At 39.2% G+C, this 20,377-nt stretch overlaps 1 protein-coding gene across 2 annotated transcripts; it reads right to left on the bottom strand.

Annotated features, from left to right (window-relative positions):
- Positions 1 to 1,426: 1,426 nt before the first annotated feature.
- On the bottom strand, positions 1,427 to 19,648 carry MOB1A (MOB kinase activator 1A). Of its 2 annotated transcripts, none has more exons than XM_025868374.2 (6): positions 19,428 to 19,648; positions 14,731 to 14,894; positions 10,909 to 11,002; positions 9,098 to 9,231; positions 4,844 to 5,007; positions 1,427 to 3,571 (listed from the first exon to the last, which is right to left on the bottom strand). In XM_025868374.2, the coding sequence occupies exons 1-6, from the start codon at positions 19,439 to 19,441 to the stop codon at positions 3,494 to 3,496; spliced, it is 648 nt and encodes a 215-aa protein (XP_025724159.1). In that variant the 5' UTR covers positions 19,442 to 19,648; the 3' UTR covers positions 1,427 to 3,493. The 2 variants fall into 2 exon arrangements, with proteins under 2 accessions (XP_025724159.1, XP_025724158.1); XM_025868373.2 differs by having other exon boundaries at positions 14,731 to 14,897; positions 19,428 to 19,647.
- Positions 19,649 to 20,377: the final 729 nt, after the last annotated feature.

The raw sequence follows: 20,377 nt of genomic DNA, 5'->3' as shown, positions 1-20,377 counted from the left end.
AACTGACTTAGAAAAATAGATAAAGCCCCTAAAGGTTTAGAAATACAACATAAATTCTCATGTAAAGAACATTTAAAAATATTTTAGATAACCAAGACTAACTTATGCAAACTACTGTTGATGTAGACCAAACATAGAATGTTCTATAAAAAAACCTACAGCACACTGGTAATCCATTTGGATTTACAGACTACTTGTTTGGAATAGAATCTGAGAATGAGAGAAAACCCAAGTGAATTTCAGTGCAGTTGCTTCACTAAAGTCACTGCTATCACATGTAATATCATCCCCCAAAGCCTTTTATAGTCTGAAATATCAAAATCTAATGCAAACACACAGGAAGACTGAGGGACCACTATTTTCCCTCTTTGCCAGAATTCTACAATAGTAAAAATCAAATCCACTTACTGAACTGACTTCAGGCAGAGAGAACGTCCCTGGTGAAGGGGCTCAGTGCTCGGGGTCTTGGCCAGCATCTGTCAGGCCAGGGTTCTCAGCCTCCTGTACCAGGCAGGTAACACCAGCACCAGGTCTGCTGCTGCTCAGGAACAAATTTCTAAGACTTGGACTCTTTAGGGCTGATTTGTTTATGCTGATGAGGTAATGGTGTTCTGTTTAGAAGCTCCACTTCTAGTATAACCTCACTGGTCCAAGAGAAAGCCAACGGTATAATCGGAAAACCTCAAAAATGTTTGCAAAAGTTAAAATCACCAGCGGATTGCTCCTCTTGCCTCTGCACTACTAGGAAAGCCTTCCCTGTGTTATCACAGCCTTGATGAATACAGATTTGCATTTCTCAAGCAGGCAGCAGCTTACAGAAGCTAGGGCTCTGCAAGTCTAAGATGAAATTTGTTAGCTGGCAGCCCTCTAAAAATCACTTTGTTCACAGTCTGGAGAATAAAGGAGACATTTGGCTATCAAAACAAAAACGGTAGTACGAAGAAGTTTTAATAAACAAAAATCTGCACATCATTCTCTAAGTTTTTTAAAGGCCCAGAAATTAAGCACCTTAGGACTACCTGTGTAATTTAGCAAGCACTCTCCACCCCGTGACTGTACTCAGGGGTGAGGAGCAGCAACCAGACCCTAACAGGAGGTGACCTCTGATTCCGGGGGGGGGGGGGGGGGGAAGGGCAGGGAGGGTTGTGGAACAGGCAGACCCCGGGCACAGGAAGATAAATCACAAGAGAGAAGACTCCAAGACAGACGGATTCCTTCCAACTCTTCTCAAAGACTGGCCCTCTAGCCCAGTCAGGAGGGCCTCACCCTCCCCCCTCCTCCAGTTCTCCTGCTCTCTACTCCCTGGCTTTAGATGTGAACAAGTAGTGTTAATTTAATGGTTAGGTGCATTGTTGGTTAAGCCCGGTTAGCCTGGGAACCTGGTAATGTGTTTATTATTTTAAAAAAGGACATTCTGAGTCTCAAATTACCAACAAATTTTTTATTTATGTCTAAGCATGTGACCATCTTTGGTTTGTTCTGGGATGCAGTCATGAAGAGAGGGAGGATTTCTATCACTGAAAATAAATAGGAGAAAAGTGAGAACTCCTTTAAAAATCATGTGAAATATGAGAAATGATGGAAAGGACAACCCTAGTTGAGAAACAGAATTTCATTCCTTGAAGACTTAATTAAAGCCAAAGTTGAGAGGCAGTTAACATTCTGGGTGGCATCTAGAAACCTGCTTCCTTGTTCATAAATGATCAACACAAACACACAGAACTGCGGACAGGGACCTTTGGATAAGCTTAAAACACAGATTGTGGAATGTTTCAGAGGGCTTTTCTTTTTTTTTTTTCCATAAGGGATTATCCCGTTTTTTAACTCCTGAAACAAAGATACATGGTTTCAGCCTAAATAAAATAGATGAAAGGTTTTGTTTCCTTTAAAATTCTGTATATCTGGATATGAAACGGAGTTATAAAAATGGAATTCCTAAGCAATTTTTTTCTTTATACTTTAGTGGAATAATAAAAATAAATAACAAAAAACCTAACCAATCTAACCTTTTATCAAAGCCATCAAGGGAGTTGGTGAGCACTCTGCAAAAATCCCAGCTCTGAAATCACAGAGTGCTAATGGACTTTAAGCAATGCTGGTCAGTCAAGTCTTCAGCAGACTTGTGCCCAGTACATTCTTGACAGGCAGCTGGAGTTTATAAATCCTAGAAACCTAATGAAAATTAGACCTTTATTTCACTAAAGGGGAAGATTTTTTTTTTATCCCAACAGAAGTAGAAGAATTTCAAGTTTTGATACAAAAACAATTAAAACAGGATTAAACCCCCTATCGGGGCTCAATCCATCCTCTGACTACTAACAGAATGAAGTAAGATCTTTTACTTATTCCTCCCATTTAGTTCACACACACACACACACACACGGTAGCACACCAAACTTTAAGCTGTGTTATAAAATGTGTACACCTTCAAGGTTTTTTATTACAGTCTTCCTTAAGTTTTATCCTTGTTGGGATTAAAGCCTGGGCATTTCGACACTACCCTTAACCAAGTCTCAAGTCACAATAAAAACACATAGAAGTAATTCTTGTTTTTTGTTTTAAAGGACACTCAAAAGAAAATAAAGTACTCTGAGTACTTTCTTCCACTCTCCTCTCCAGGATCTTAGGGGCTCTGAAAAACAACATAAATGAAAATAGTGGTTCTGAGACCTAAATTTGTCATAATTTTTTGGAGTTTTCTTTCTTAGCCAAAAGCTACCTATTAAAATTAATCTGAATGAAGCATTTCAAAATAAAAATGTACAGGACTATCCTTTCATGCCTTAAGAAAATTATTTCTGATATACATACTCCTAAAACTTTAGATAGGTTTATGTGAATAAAATCCCAAATAAAGATTAAAAAATAAAGTCATTTTAGAAATAACTCTGGTTACTCCCATACCACATAGGTCATATGAGGATTTAAACTACAATCATGTATTCTGAAAAAATAAACATATATATATAGTCTTATCTATAAAAACACTAGCATACAAACTTCAAACTAAAAGGTTATCCAAAGTAACACACAAATGCTCTAAATCTTAAGGAAACTTAAAAATACCTCTTCTATTTGTAAATAAAAACTGATCTGATTGTGTTATTAGGTAATTGGTTCTAGAAACTTGTTAATAAAGTATTGGTGGAAATTCTCAATAGCCATTATGCTATAACCTGAAGCACTCAATCATTTTCTTCAGTAAAAGAATAAGTAAACTAAGAGACTACATGTTAGTCATCCCATATTAAAACCAAGTATAACACTGACAATAACAGGAGTGGTCACACAGTGCCTCAGTCGGCTGCCTTTTGAATTTCTCACTGAAGAATCAGGCCAATCTACCTTTGGGACAATTTTATCAGTAGACACCAACAACAGGTGTCTTTTTATCCTGTTTTCTTAAAGTCTGTTATCACTAGTCTATAACAAATAGCAGTGAGATAGCTCTAGCAGATGAAGCAAGAGGGTAACTGTGTTCTAGAAGAAACATTTATCTGTCTTTCGATCCAAGCTTCTCAATTAATTCCTGAAGAGGTGCCAACTCACGCCTATCAATCAGATTAAACTCCTAAAAAGAGAAGAAAAGTAAAATTTAAAAATAGGCCTAAAATTAAAACTCAATAAATGTCACTGAAAGAAGGGATTCCCAGCCCTGATTTTCTGAAATCCAAAAAATGATGAAATGATCTCTGTGAACATTTTAAAATGGGATCATTTTTACTCATTTTTTAAAATATAGGGGATTTACCAAAGAAGCAACTGTATGTATTAGCATGATCCTCACTGTGTAAAACATTAAAATCCAAATTACATATATGTTTGCATTTACATGGAAATGATCTTAAAACCATACAATGAACTTCTGCCAGTGGCCCCCTCCTGGGCAGTGGCCCTTTGTCTTTCATAGAGCTATACTGTGTCTATACCTACCCGCGTCCACGCTACCGCCCTATCTGTCCTGCGTCTGCACCTACCCGCGTCCGCGTCCACACTACCACTATGTTTCTGCTCTACACTCTCATCTGTGTCTGCATCTACGCACCTCTATCAGCACCTACACTCTGCCGAGCTCTGTGCCATGCACAATCTCAGAAGGAAGACAGAGAAGAGCACAGTACATTATCCTTTGTGTGGCACATATAATTGAAATACACAATATCTACTATAAAACTCCTGGCTTTTCTGCCAAAAAACAGTATCTAGACAGACATATGTGCATTATGCATAGAAACTATGGATCTCTAAAGTAGCTAAAGGAGTCTCTTTAGTATCTTTTTCAAACAATGCAAATTATTTTGATTTTAAAAAAGTTCCAATTCCAATTAAGGGTCCTTTAGGTAATAGGCCCCATCTTTGAAGGGGGCGGTCCTTTTTGAAGTTTCTAGCTGCTGACTTCATAAGATTTGGCCTGAAATGGGGTTTCTAGAAGCTTAAACTAAGAGAGCAGCTAACAAGTTCTTCCAAAAATTTCTCTCCCAGGCATAGACATCTCATGAAACGATCCAACTGCAGACATTTTTCCATTGCATCCTTTCACTCAACAGTGGTGATGGAACAGGAGGGTGTGGACAAGCTGTCCTGGAGTCTTGGTGCTCCCTGTCATATCCTAACTGCAGACCCGGCTGCCGCAGCCAGGGGCAAAAGGCCCAAAATGGGGGTGATGCTTTCTATGTTGCTACGCCCACCAATGAAATAAATAACATGGAAAAGAGAAAAGAGAGAGCTCTGCTTATACTTTGCTCTACATCTATAAATTAGACAACTCTATAAATTACTCTATATTAAAATTAACAAATGAGCCCAACTCAAAGGACAAAGATGTCAACATGGTTCAACTTACCTGAACAAAGAAAATAAAGTGCTTAAAGGAGGTGTTGAGGTGGGCCTCCTCTTGCAGCTGCATCACAGAATCAAAGTGCTGGTGATAAATATGGGCATAAACCCGGAACAGACGCTTCAGAATGGTCTTTGCCACAGACATAAAGTTTTTGGGAAATGGGACACCTGTAATCAAATACATATATATTAATTGTCTTTTATCTAACTGAATAGCATAAAGTTTAGAAGCTGCCATAAGCAACTCCAACACACAAACACACACATTCACAAATATAAGGCTGTTTTCCATACATATACTTTTTCAAAAGACAAAAGAAAAAAAAACCCAAACACAGATATATGAGGTATCCTCACATACCACACTTTTTCTTATGTTTATAAGGTGCCACTGAATCAAAGTTAAAATAAACATAACTTTAGCTGTTTAATACCGGAGAGTTTCTTCCTAAGATTAATGCAACAAGTATCTTGACTATAAATAAAAACCTTCTATTTTTGTAATTCATAACTCTAAAAAGTTTTACACACACTCAACTAGGAATGAATACTAAGCAAGAGAAAAAGGCATTATAATTGACTGTCTATAAATAAAAAGTATTTTATCTTCTGAATTACCCTGAAAAACCAGTTTTCTTTCTTAAATCAAGGAGTCCCCAACTTTTTATCTTTTCAAAGTGCTATTTTCATTTTCCTGTAATACAAGATAGGGACAAACTTCCTGAAAAAGGGAGGAAGAGCACCTCACTATTTTGCAAATAAAATAAACACTTCCTTAGAAAAGAATGGGGAGAGGGTTTGGTAATCTCTCTCTGGTCACGTTCCTGAGAACTCCGGTTGACAAGATCAAAGTCTTCGGAAACAGGGACAGAAGAAAGACAATACAAGTGGCACTGAGTACAATATATAAACACATTAAGAAGTCATCAGCTTCCAAAATAACCTAGATGAGGCAGCCTTAAAGGCTAGTTCCACAACACTACTCAAGAAACATTTCCTTTTCTTCAGTCTTTCAGAAAACAAAAGGTTAAAACTTTCTCCTTGCCTGCATTTTAATTTATTTCTTAACCAGTCCTTAAAAGCTTGAAATTTAGTGTATTTTGCTCTTGCAAGCTAATTTTTCTGCCCCCCCCACCCATCTTGGCTAACAACTGCCATGTGCATTTTTTTAAAAATTTTATTTATTTAAGGGGCACCTGGGTGGCTCAGTCGTTGAACATCTGCCTTCGTTTCAGGTCATGATCCCAGAGTCCTGGGATCAAGCCCCGCATCAGGCTCCCTGCTCCGTGGGAGGCCCATTTCTCCCTCTCCCACTCCCCCTGCTTGTGTTCCCTCTCTTGCTGTGTCTCTCTGTCAAATAAATAAATGAAAAAAATCTTTAAAAAAAAAAACAAAAAACCTTATTTATTTAAGGTAAGCTCTATGCCCAACGTGGGGCTTGAACTCAAGACCTCTGGAGATCAAGAGCCGCATGCTGTACTGACTGAGCCAGCCAGGTGCCCCTAACAACTTGCATTTTCAAACTTTATTCTGGAGCTTGTGGGCATGTTTTTCTGGACTGGGGTCTTGTACTCATATACTGAAAAGCTGGATTTTTAAGTCAAACTCCTTCTCTTAGAATTTACAAATATGCATCTTGCTAATAAGAGGAACAGTAATAATTTAGATGTATTAGTTCAAAATGAGTAACAGTTCTATCTAATAATAAATAACTGGCAGAAGTAAGATGTGGATAACAGCCTAACTGGGGGGGGGAAAGGGTTCCAGAACATCAGGCTGGATTACTGAAGAATGGAATGCTGAGAAAAGAGAACAAACTTTTAAGTATTCTTTATCTTCCATAAGCAGAAGACTTTAATGAATAAAGAAATAGAAGTAATTTGTCTTAAACCAAGCATTTTCCAAGCTGAATTGAACAGAAACATCCAAGCACAGTCAATTACAATAAAGAATCTGTGAGAAAGGAAATAAGCGGTTTAGTAATAAAATAGAAAATCTGACCAATAGCAAACAGAGTGTAACATGATACAAGTTTTTCTCCCAAAAGAGCCACCGATTAGACAGCAAAAAGCAATCTGCTATGGTCTGAATATTTGTGTCCCCTCAAAATTCCTATGTTGAAATCCTAACCCCCTAGGTGATGCTATTAGGACATGCGGCTCTGGCAGGTGATCAGGTCACAAGGGCAGAACCCTCATGAGTGGGATCAATGCCCTTATAAAAGAGGCCCGGGAGAACATCTGCTGGCTCCTTCCACCATGTGAAGACTGAGAAGTCGGCAGTCTGCAACCCAAAAGTGGGCTTTCACAGGCACCATCCAGCCTTTAGAACTGAGAAATAAATTTCTGTTGTCATACGCCATCCAATTTCTGGTAGTTTTATTACTAGCAGCCTGAACAGATAAGACAGAATCCAACATATTATTTGTAAGACTAAACTCTTAAACTGAAAACGAAAAGACTGATCTCATCCATAAATACCGATCTCAAAATCTTAGTCAAAATATTAGCAAATAAAAAATACTCTTCCAGTGAAACATTAAAAAAAGATACTGGAGAAAACCTTATGGTAACCAACAACAGACACTGGGAAAATATCATAAAACTCAACAACCATACCTGATTTTTAAAAATTTACACACCTCTAACCAAAAGCAAGATTCCTGCTTAATGCTGAAGTACTAGAAGCACTTGCACAGAAGTAAGGAAACAAGAAAAGGAGGTCTGCCACATCATCACCATTACTCAGCACTACTCTGGGGCAATGAGATAAGAGTTACACAAGAGTTAGCCTGGTGATGGGTATTAAAGAGGGCATGTATTGCATGGAGCACTGGGTGTTATATGCAAACAATGAATCATGGAACACTACATCAAAAACTAATGATGTGATGTATGGTGATTAACATAAAAAAAAAAATACAGAATAATCTTTCCATATCAGTTAAAAAAAAAAAAGTGTTACACAAGAAGCATCCATATCAGAAAAAAGGCAAAATTAATATTACCTTAATATGATGTTACTGTATTACTTAAAAAACTCAAGAAAACCAACCCAGAACTGAAACAATCAGAATCTGATGGTCAATTTATACAAAATTTTACAGAAAAATCAATAGCTTTCCTATATACTGAACAATAACCATTTGGAAGCCAGATATCAATTAAAAAAACTACAAAATGTCTAGGAATAAACTTAAACTTGAAGGATTAACATAAACTACAGAATTTTACAAGAGGAAATAAAAAGGAAAGATGAAGAAATGTACCTTGTTCTTGAGTAGACCCAGTACTGTCAAGAGAACAAGACTGCCTATGTTAATCTACAACTTGAATGAAATAATCAAAATCTCAAATATTTTTATTTTACCTTGCCAAAATGGTTCTAAGTTCTTTGGAAGAACAAATATCCCAGAATAGCCGTGAATATTCTGAAAAAGAAGAGCAAGGAAGAGAGACTAGCCCTACAAGATGCTCACAGATATACGGCCATGGTAATTAAAACAGTGTGGAATTCCTATAGGAACAAATAAAGAGACTGAAAGACTCCAAATTATGTGGCAATCGGTGTACACATATGATAACCCAGGGAGAAAAGACACATGTATTCGATAAATGGTACTGGACAAACTGATTAGCATTTATAACTAGAAAAAAAATGAAGGGAGCCTTAAGAAAAAAATTTCTGGCAAGAACAAAGATTTAAATGTAAAAACAAAGCCACAAACGTACTAAATGAAAACAAGGACAAATATTTTAATAATCTTTAAGTAGGGAAAACCTTTCTAATCATTTTATTAAAATCCACACAACATAAAGGAAAATATTAATAGGACAAAATAAGAAAGTTACAGCAAGAATACCTCATGAACAAAATAAGAAAAAAGGCAAGCTGGGGCAAGATACATATTATATGTCAAAGAGCTAATATCCTTACCATACAAAAGAAATAGACAAAGGATAGGAACAGAAAATACAAAGATCAATAAACCAAAAAATCTCAATGTCATCAATATTTTTTGAATGTACATTCAAACAAACTTATTTACTCACACTGAAAAGATTAAAAAATGAGTAGCCAACCAGTATTAGTGAAGAAACACAGGCAGACACAAACATGGCTAGAGGGAGTATGCATTTACAATCTTTTTGGAGAGAAATTTGGCAGCCTTTATTACATTTTTTTTTAAGAAACAGAGTATTAAAAAGAATGCAACATATTTATCAGTTAAAAAGGAAAACATTCAACATTAACTCACCGATCTTAGAAGGAAAGAGAGTTTCATCATCAAGCTGATCCTGAACCCAAGTCATCAAATAGTCAATGTATTTTGGTGCAGAACACTTGATTGGCTTTTTAATATTAGTACCATCTGCCCAATGATATTCGTATCTGGAGAGAAAAAGGTTTTACTTACAGAGTTTTCAAAAGCAGTAACAAAGGTACAACTTGTAATAAAAGTAGGTCTACATTTTGTCAATTGAAGTTATATATAATTTAGTAAATTACCTCAAGTTCTACTGAAGGTTACTAAGAGTTCCCTATAGAATTATCCTGAAATAGGATAGTTATAATTGGAAGAGAAAAGGAGGATAATGTGGCAGCTGACAGTGCCAGAATGGATTTTTTTTTTTTTTAACACAGCCCTGGGAAAGATAAAGGAACTACACATTCCTGGCAGAGGGTGCTGAGGACTGGGTCAGAGACAGATGGATTCCCCTATATCCTGCAACAGCTGGCCATCAAGGTATCAACAACAGAGTCAAGATAATAAGACTCTGTTTCTTGGGGACGCGTAGGTGGCTCAGTCAGCAGCTGCCTTCGGCTCAGGTCACGATCCCAGGATTCTGGGATGGAGACCCGCATCGGGCTCCCTGCTCAGCGGAGTGTCTGTTTCTCCCTCTGCCTCTGCCCCTCCACCTCCCCCGGCTTGTGCTCTCTCGCTCACTTGTGCTCTCTCTCCCGTGCTCTCTCAAACAAATAAAATCTTTTAAAAAATAAATAAATTCAACTGGGAAAAAAAAATCCAAAATCTTAAAAAAGACTGTTTCCTGGAGAGGGTACTAAAGAAACACCCTTAGGCATGCATCTTTTCCTCCCTCCCTTTGCTGAGCTAAAATGCGTAATAAGACTTCTGCAAAACTTCATTGTGTGAAGCATTTAAGCCATAGGTAAGTTTAATTTTCTCATTTATTTTATTTAAATTTCTTTTCAGGAAGTTTGAGGAATAAAACTTAACACAAAATAAAAATATCCCTCCAAAATACTGTAATTAAAAACAGAACTACAAACTCATCGGAGACCTTTTTCCCGTTATACCCTTAGCAAATTCAGGAAAGGCAATGTTTTCCCAAGGGGTAAATATCTTGATACCATGTATCATCACATAAAATTAGTCATTTATTATTGGAAAAAAAGACTGGAAAGAAACACTAAAACATTAATCCCATCATACCTTGACTTAACATTATGGGTGATAAAAGAGTTCCACGTTTCTTTGTATTTCTTAAAATTTATAATAGTCAAATTTCTTCTTATTTGAGAGAAAGAGAGGGTGCACATGCATGCACAAGCAGGGGGAGGAGGAGAGGGAGAGAGAATCTCAAGCAGACTCCCTGCTGAGCTCAGAGCCTGACGTGGGGCTCCATCCCATGACACTGAGTTCATGACCTGAGCAGAAATCAAGAGTTGGCCACTTAACCAACTAAGCCACCCAGGCGCCGCTGTAGTCAAATTTTTTCAATCTAGCATCTTTAAGCCAGATAATTAAAGCAGCACAATTTGGACATAATTAACACTAAATAAGCACAAGAAAAAAAACTGAACATTCATTATTTAGCATAATACAATTAAATACCATTATTTAGCATAATAAATTAAATACTAAGTACCACATACCAAAGTATTTAATAACTAAAAGCTTATAGGGACGTATTCAAGAACTCATAAAATTGAACTGCTTTTACACAAGCAAACAGATAAGAAAAATAAAAAGGCTTTAATTTATATCAATTAGTGATTAGCTTTATTTAGTACTTCAAATACCTATCTAATAGGCAGTGTATGTACCTTGGACCTGCAGACATGACTGGACAGCTTGCTTCAGTGCAGAATTCTGTAATAGTTCCATACAGCATGTTGATCTGGTTGAAGAAATCCACAGCTGGAAACATAATACCAGAATTGTGTTAAAATGTTTGTGCAAACAGAAAAAAACATCAGACCTCTCAGTTGAAGGAAAAACGGACAATGCCTTCAAGTTCTTGAATAAATCCTTAAGAGATTCAATGATCCAGGGGTACTGCAAATTCCCTTCTTTTTTTTTTCCCCATCCCTGATGCTTTTATTTGTGCTTTTTAAGTCTTTTTTTAAATTATGTTAATCACCATACATTACATCATTAGTTTTTGATGTGTTCCATTATTCATTGTTTGTGCATAACACCCAGTGCTCCACGCAGAATGTGCCCTCTTTAATACCCATCACCAGGCTAACCCATCCCCCCACCCCCCTCCCCTCTAGAACCCTCAGTTTGTTTTTCAGAGTCATCGTCTCTAATGGTTCGTCTCCCCCTCCAACTTACTCCCCTTCATTCTTCCCCTCCTGCTATCTTCTTTTTTTTTTCTTAACGTATATTGCATTGTTTTCCCTTCTCCTTTTAAGCTGTCACACCTAAATTAACTTTTAATATATATTCTCTTTAATATAGTAAGTTTTTAGCCAGCATAGAACAGCAGGAAAATAAAATCTTAGAATAATTCTAACTTATCGGTGACTACTGTATCATTAGAATATATAATTTGATTATATCCAAAGGAATGAAAAAATCCATTGCTTCCTATCAATCTGGACCAGACAATACCATTTGTGCTAGGAAAAAGCAGAAAGCATTGTAGAATAAATATCCTGTGAAGGAGAAGGTGTATTAGCTGTATCAACAGGCACTTAAAACATCTTATAAAAAACCTCAAGCCTAATGCATACTGAGGACACAAAAAGGACATGAGATAATGCCCCCTGTCTTGGAGATTCCAGCTATCTGAAGGGACAAAATTGAAAGGAATAATAAATACAACATATAAGAGTTGAGAGAAAAGGCAGCATCTTGAGGGGCTGAGGTAGTCGCGGAGCACTTCCTACAAGAGCTTCAGCTAGATATGGAAGAAAACGGAAGAGGAAGGGGTAAGTAATGAACCTATCTGAGTCAAATGTTCCTCTGCAAAGACACCCACATAAGCCTCGGAAAGTTTTAAAAAATGTTTTAGTTCCCCGTCTAAAGGAGTACCTAAAACCCAACTAGGGCTTTTCCACATTTCTTAAAAAACAAAGAGATAAAAAAAGCTCCGTCTTGTCAAAAGGAATTTTATATAAAATTCCCTCACTTATAAACCTTCCTTTTACTTAGTCACGTTGGAGAACAGCCTATCTAAAGCAAAAAGTCTCAAAGAAAATTTGAAGGCTGAAGAAGGCCAACAGATGCCTTCAGATAACAGATGATAATGAGAGTTAAGGTTTAAAAAAAAAAAAAACAGGGGAAGGTCTTTTCTGAATACATAATGCTTCACAGGGTTCACAAAGATCTATAAACACATATAGTGATAATTCTTAACCCCAACCACTCCAGCTTCCCCCTACAGATAACCACTACATTATTTTATCTCCTGCCCCCTAAGCACCTGTATCCTGTCTTACACAAAAGATTTAACATATCACGGAGTTCTGCACCTTGTTTTTTCTCCTAGTAATATGAATAATGGCTTTTTAATGTGCTGAAAAAAAACAAAAAAAACTTTTTTTTTTAAGATTTTATTTATTTTTTGACAGAGACAGCGAGAGAGGGAACACAGGCAGGGGCAGTGGGAGAGGGAGAAGCAGGCTTCCCGTTGAGCAGAGAGCCCGATGCGGGGCTCAATCCCAGGAACCCTGGGATCACGACCTGAGCTGAAGGCAGCCGCTTAACGACTGAGCCAGCCACCCAGGTGCCCCCCCCCAAATTTTTTTAATATGGCTACTAGAAAGTTTTAAATTACATTTGTAGCTCACATTATATTTCTATCAAACAGTGCTGATCAAAGGAGTGATTATCAATAGCTGAGTAATACCACAAAGAAAGACAGCTAGACACTATGGAGGACATTATGGACACTGTTGGAAGTATATGCCACCACTTATAGTCTTCCAAACAAACAAAATCAAACCTGAATTTGAGCAAAGCTACACATCTGTGCTCACGTGGGAGCCACTAGCCACATATGGCTACTTACATTAAAATTAAATTTAAAATTCAGTTCCAGTCACACTAGCCACATTTCAGGAGCTAAATGGCCACAGTACAGATACAGAACATTTGCATCATTGCAGAAAGTTCTACTGGACAGTGCTGCTCTAGATCTACGTTTACAGGAAATAAAAGGAAGAACAACATGATAATGGATGCCTTGGGGACACAATCAACAGAATTCATACTGTGGGAAATAAATGAACTGGTTTCTTCAACAACAAAATAGCAAGGAAAAAAGACTGCAACGAGCAGAAACCTATGAATTAAGAGAATTAAGAAACATTACATATAGGCCTCATTAGTCCTGATTTAACCCAACCATAAATTTTTTAAAAAAAGAAACATTTGGAAGACAATCAGGGAAAATGTGAACACTGAGTAGATATTTGCTAACATAAAGGAATGGCAGTATTGTCATTATCTTTAAAAGGGGGAGTTCCTGTCTTTTAGAGATACGGAATTTTAGAGATGAAATAATATGTTTGGGATTCACCTCAAAACAATCAGGGTGAGGTGGGCTGGCCAGGTCTCACTGCCAGCATGGAACCAACCAGGGGAGAGACAGGAAGAGTGGGGGAAGATGGAGAGAGGAAGGAGGAATTAAAATATGAAAAGAAAAAAAAAATCAGGGTGAGATATAGAAGCATGAATTGGCCAGGAACCAACTGTTGAAACTGGACAATGGATGCCTGGGAATTCACTATACTAGTTTCTCTACTTTGTATGTTTGAAATTTTCCATTAAGAAGTTTAAAAATTCCTGGAACATCTGAAGTTCCTGACAGATTTAAACCTTATCACCCAGCACTGATCTCAACTCAGAAATGACAGGCTCAAATATTCAAACCTCTAGCCTCAGTATTTTTTTTTTTAAAGATTTTATTTATTCATTTGCGAGAGACAGAGAGAACAAGCAGGGGGAGAGGCAGAGGGAGAGGGAGAAGCAGACTCCCTGCTGAGCAAGGAGCCCGATGCGGGACTCGATCCCAGGATCCTGGGATCATGACCTGAGCCGAAGGCAGAGGCTTAACCATCTGAGCCACCCAGGTGCCCTAGCCTCAGTATTTATAACTGTCCATGTCATGCCCTCATTTTCTTGAACTCGAGCGACTTTCAGCTCATGGGTCCCTCCCATGTTCTCCCGATCTCTCAATTTCCTTCTGACTACTCCTAAGTCACAACAATCAAGTGACTGCTCGTATGAACCACAAGTGACTTCTCTGTAATATGCAGGCAGATGAGAGCTGCTGGGAGAGGGGGATGCAATTGTGAAGATGGGCTCCCTACAAAGTCATGGTCCACTACAGGTAGAATTTTGTATTCTAATCTTTTATTTGACCTTACCCAATAATTCCTACCATTCTATCCTCAGAAATTACCCCAAAGCACTCAACATTTCTCCTCTGGTGTCTCTATCCAGCCACACAAGCTACATAACCAAGTACTCTGAAGGGAACAAAACAGTTTTAGATGTATTTGTACTTATGAATTTCTTTACAGGTAATCCATTACACTACAACAGTTATACCTATAAAAGAAAATTGATTAACAAAAAGATTTTAGCAAATTGTTCCTATAAATCAGCAATGCTGAATATTATTAAAAACTTACTGTTAACAGCAATCCATTCATTGAGGTCCTCTCCCTCTGGCAACATAACAGCTTGTCTCAGATTCCCACTTCCTAGAGTTGCCTCTGCATGTTTTAAGAGTTCATACTGATGAGAGCCCTCAGGGATATTCTTCTTTGGTTTGAATGTTTTAGAAGAGCGGCTGCTGCTGTAGATTGAAAGTAAAAGTATATCCATTTTTATTTTAGGACTGAAAGCAGAATGGCATAATTTTAGGCATACAAATTGTTCTGAAAATTTTAAAAAGTGCCCTGAAAAGTGCCAGGATAGGGAGGGGGTGATGATCACAAAAAAAAGAATGCTTTAAATGTTTTTCTTCACACAGATTCAGGATTAGCAACACAATTTCATACAGAACGCAATTTTACTAACCCTCATGAAGTAGTACGGTGTAACAGGATTCTAGTCCTTGATTTGCCACTAATTCTGTGACTGTCTGACAAAACAAACTTCCTTTGGGATTCAATTTCTACTTACAGAAAATGGTGGGGGAGAGAGGTAGCCCTAAGTTTTGAATAGCTCAAAAATCCAGTTTTCTATATCAAAAGATCTGTGATGCCATCAAAGCAAACCACAGTAGAAGTGACATTAACATTTTGAAGTTATTAGCAGGGAGAATAAATGAGAGACAACTGGTTACTGTGAAAAAGCGTTTTTCTGTAAGGAAGCTAACAGGATAAGAAACCCAGAAAAAATGGAGGTATTTCTAACCATAAGAATTAAAATTTCCATAACAGAACAAAGAGACAAGTAACAAAAAAAGTACTCACAACATGTATTACAAAGTATTAACTAAAAAAAAAAAAAAAAGTACTAAATAAAGGGCTTCAATAATCTTGTTAAGAAAAAGGTAAGGAACCCTTTAGAAAAATGGGCTACAGATCAACAGGGAACTCAGAAATAAAAATACAATGGCCAATGGACATATGAAAAACCGTTCAATTAAAATAACTTCCTTTTCCTTAATCTGAACGTCAGATTAAGTTACAACAACTACATTAAGTGTGAGCTAGGGTACAGGGAAATTAGTTTTTAATATACTCAGTGAACGTGTAAAGGGTGGGGCGCCTGGGTGGCTCAGTCGTTAAATGTCTGCCTTCGGCTCAGGTCATGACCCAGGATCCTGGGATCAAGCCCCGCATCGGGCTCCCTGCTCGGCGGGAAGCCTGCTTCTCCCTCTCCTACTCTCCCTGCTGTGTTCCCTCTCTCGCTATCTCTGTCTGCCAAATAAATAAATAAAATCTTAAAAAAAAAAGTGTAAAGGGTATAATATTTTGGGAAGGCAGTATCTATAAACAGTATCTATAAACATCGAGGTGCTCCCAATCCATTCCTTCTACCTTTAGGTATCTCTCCTAGATATAGATAAGGATGTGGTTCCCAAGACTGGTTTTAACAGTGAAAAACTGGGAAATAATCCTAAAACTTATTAGAAGAATAAATAAATTTGATATATCCATAACATGGAATACTACATAGTTAAGAATAAGTTAGAGCTGGGCGCCTGGGTGGCTCAGTTGGTTAAGCGACTGCCTTCGGCTCGGGTCATGATCCTGGGGTCCCGGGATCGAGTCCCACATCGAGCTCCCTGCTCAGCGGGGAGTCTGCTTCTCCCTCTGACCCTCTTCCCTCTCGTGCTCTCTATCTCTCATTCTCTCTCTCAAATAAATAAATAAAATCTTTAAAAAAAAAAAAAAGAAGTTAGAGCTACATGTATTCACATGCCAAGTTCTCAAGTCATAGCTAAACATACTAAAGGACCAAATGTACAGCAGAAGCCCATCCTGTAAATGCATAGAATGTGTAGGAAAGGGGGCACCTGGCTGGCTCAGTCAGTAGAGCATGTGCCTCTTGATCTCGGGGTTGAGCTCAAGCCCCACACTGGGTGTAGAAATTACTTAAAAATAAAATCTTAAAAAAAAAAGAAAGAAAACTAACATGAAATGATGTCTCAAGATTCAACATGGTCTTCATCTAAATTAATACTTTTGTGGGGTGCCTGGGTGGCTCAGTCGGTTAAGCATCTGCCTTTGGGTCAGGTCATGATTCCCAGGGTCCTAGGATCAAGCCCCTTATCAGGCTCCCTGCTGAGCGGGGGGCCTGCTTCCCCCACTCCTTCTGCCCCTCTCCCCCACTTGCACTTTCTCTATCAGAGAAATAAAATCTTAAAAAAAAAATTTTTATATTCTTACAATTCAAAAACAACCCCAAAAAAACCCAATTTAAAAATGATCACAGGATTTGAATAGATATTACTCCAGAGAAGATATACAAATGGCCAAAAGCATACAAAAAGATGCTGACCATCATTAGTCATTAGGAAAATGCAAAGTAAAATCACAATGAGATAACATTTCACATCCATTGGGATGACTATAATCAAAAAGACAATTAACAAGTGCTACCTATGGTGTGGGTAAATTGAAACTCTCATACAGTGCTGGTGGGAATGCAAAATGGTGCAGTGCTCTGAAAAAGTTTGGCAGTTCCTGAAAAGGTTAAACATAGTTAGCATATAACTCAGCAATTCCACTTCTAGGTATTTACCCAAGAGAAATGAACATATGCATCCAATACAAAAATCTGAACACAAGCGTTCACAGCCGAATTACTCATAATAGCCAAAAAGTGGAAACTCAAACGCCTGTCAACGAAAGTTTAAAAGAAAAAAACCACCTCACATTTCAATCCAAAAAGTAACTAAGCAACTGAGCATCCACAAACAAACCACTAGCTAAACATTAACTCACAGGAAAAAGACTTTGGGAGTGGAGGGAGAAATTGTTCCAGTAATATGGAGATTTACAATTACAATCTAAATCGTACAAACTCTCAGACATGGTCATCATACTGTGCAGACCATACTTCAAAGAAATAATCGAAAGGCGGGGGAAAAATGATTTGAACAAGGGTATTCTCAGTAGTGCTATTTTATAATAGCAAAATACTAGATAGAATCCAAATTTCTCTGTTGTGTATGGGTTTGGTAAGACTTCAAATCCACTTGTTTATGACTTAAGTGAAATTTGTTTTAATCCACTTGTTTATGACAAAGACAAAAAAAAGTTGTTTTCATGTAAGAATGAAGTAAATTGTGTCAGGAAGTCATCATCTCATCTATTCTCACCCATAAGAACTCAGCCGCTCAGCTGCAGAGGGGCCCTGCTGGGGCTTATCAGTGAGAACTTAGGAAGATGCAACTATGGCAAGGAGACATTTTGACTATAAATACCATGAATTTGTGCAGAGTACTGAAGAGTGTTAGGTCTGGGCAAGGTGACACTTTACTGACCTAAACAGCTCTCTGAAAACCTTGGGACAATTGGCCCCTGCCAGGCAAATGCCCAGCGCAGTAGGAAAATCCACTTGCTGGTCAACACCAGCGCCATCGATCCCTGGCAACAAGGACTTTCATTTTAGTGCCGGCAGCTGGACCTCAGCACTCGGTTGGCTAAGCCCAACCCCTCTCCTCAGGACCAACCATAAAGGTAGATCTCAACTAAATTTGGACTTTATTTTTTTCATCTCCCCTTGTCTGGAACAAAAGTGTATTTAATCTATCACTGACTTGGAGTATTTCATTGGTTTAATAAGAAACACTATCCGGTATGCTATTGGCCTATGAAATTCCCACAGCAAACCTGTTAAATACATTGCCGGCAAAGACAAACTCAGGTCTCTGAGCTTAATGTGCCTCTCAAAGCAAAACATTCTCACAATAAGGAACTGGATAAACTCTGGTTAAGGAACATTACGTACTTTAATAAAATTTAATAAAAATGTCAGCTATGTCCTCAATCACACAACATATAAATTTAAGTAATGTACCAGGTAGAGAGAGCCACCTGAAATAAGGTACTGGAGCAATGCTTCCCAAACCTTAACATGCTTAAGAATCATCAGAGAATTCACAAAAGTTTCCATTTAAGCCTCATTTGGGCCCCAGACCTTATCTCTAAAATAGGATTCTACCCAGGAAAAGTTAATTACACAAAGTGAGAGCGGTGCCTGGCTGGCTCAGTCAGGAGAGCATGCTACTCCTGATCTCGGGGTTCTAAGTTTGAGCCCCATGATGGGTGTAGAGATTACCAACTAACTAAAATCTATACAAAGTCACGAAGTGGGCTGAATCCGAATTGGACAGAAGTCTGCATGCAAGGCCGCAGCTTAACTTCGAGCTTCTCAAACTGCGGCACTCAACGTCTTCCTGGGGGCAGCATTTTTCCGCGGGGGTAATTTAATACTGAAGATAATAAAACTTGACATACGGTGGAGTAAAAAGCTAAGTCAGCATGGATCGGTACTAGAAAGCTCCAGACTTGAGAGGAATCGGGAGCCCAGCGGCCGGGCTCGGGGCTCCACCCCCAGGTCGTCCCTCCGCCCTCAGGGGCTCTGGGGCGGAAAAGTTTGGAGGCACTGCCGGCCTCGGGGCCTCTCTACTCCGCAACCCTCTCGCTCCGCTTCCTTTGCCTCGACCTTCACCTCCGCCTGCCTGGGCCCACGTCCGGGCCTCTCCCGTGGCCCGCGGGCGGAGGGGGCGGGGGGCGGGCAAAGCAAACGTCGGCCGCTCACACTCCGATCCCGGGGCCCGGCCCTTGCCTCAGGCGCCCGCTCGCCCCCTTTCTCCCCCTCGCCCTCGGCCTTCAGCCCTCGGAGCCCTCGGCCCGGCCACACTCACAAGAGGAAGCTCATCTTCTATCCTCGGAGGGGAGGGGCCGCTGGCCCCCGCCGCGGTCTGGATTCGGAGCCCGCGCGGGAACCACGAGGAAGCGGACAGTCCTCAGCTCGCGGCCAGCAGAAGCACCGGGCGCCGGAACTCTGAACCGAGGGTCGAGCCAGTGCCAGTTGCTGCTCTCGCCTCCCCCACCTTGCCGACCCGAAATGCGGAACCAGCAAAATCTCGCGAGCTAAGGCTTCGCCCCGCCCCGCCCCTGCGAGAGGGACTTGACGCACCCCTCTTCGCCCCGCCCTCTCCTACAGCTCAGCCAATCAGCGACCTCCAAGCCGGGACTTCCTCCTGGGGGCGTGGTCAGTTCGTGGTCCCTGGAGGGGAGTGGCTCACCTTGTGCTTGGTCTGGGTTATTGCTGTTGGTTTGCGGGCATCCTCTTTATAAGGCAAGGGGTCTCCAAAAGCGCTGCAATTTTTAAGAATTTATTTTGATTTTTAAGTTGAGATATAGTTCACATAGCATGAAATTCATCCTTTAAAAATTTACACTCCAGTGGTATTTTTCCTCTATTCGGAATTAGGCAACCATCACCTCTAATTCTAGAACATTTTCATCACCCGGAAAAGAAACCCATTAGCAGTCATTCCCCTTCCTCCCTCCCGGCAACCGCTGGCGACAACTAGTCTACCTTTTTTATATGGACTTGCCTCACCTGGACATTTCACATAAATGGGTTTACACAATATATGGTCTTGTGACTGGCTTCTTTCACTTAGTATAATGTTTTGAAGGTTCATCCACATTGTAGCATGTATAAGTAAGTACTTCATTCCTTTTATGGCTGAATAATATTCCATCATATGAGTATACCTATTTTGTCTGCCCATTCATCGGTTGATGGGCATTGAGTTGTATCTACTTTTTGGCTATTATAATTAATGCTGTTACAAATATTCCT

Source organism: Callorhinus ursinus, unplaced genomic scaffold, assembly GCF_003265705.2.
Source record: "Callorhinus ursinus isolate GAN/ISIS: 27379988/994484 unplaced genomic scaffold, GSC_fseal_2.0 scaffold10, whole genome shotgun sequence".
Classification (NCBI taxonomy): Eukaryota; Metazoa; Chordata; class Mammalia; order Carnivora; family Otariidae; genus Callorhinus; species Callorhinus ursinus.
Note: the sequence above shows the minus strand (reverse complement) of the source record. Positions and strands in the feature narration are given on the sequence as shown.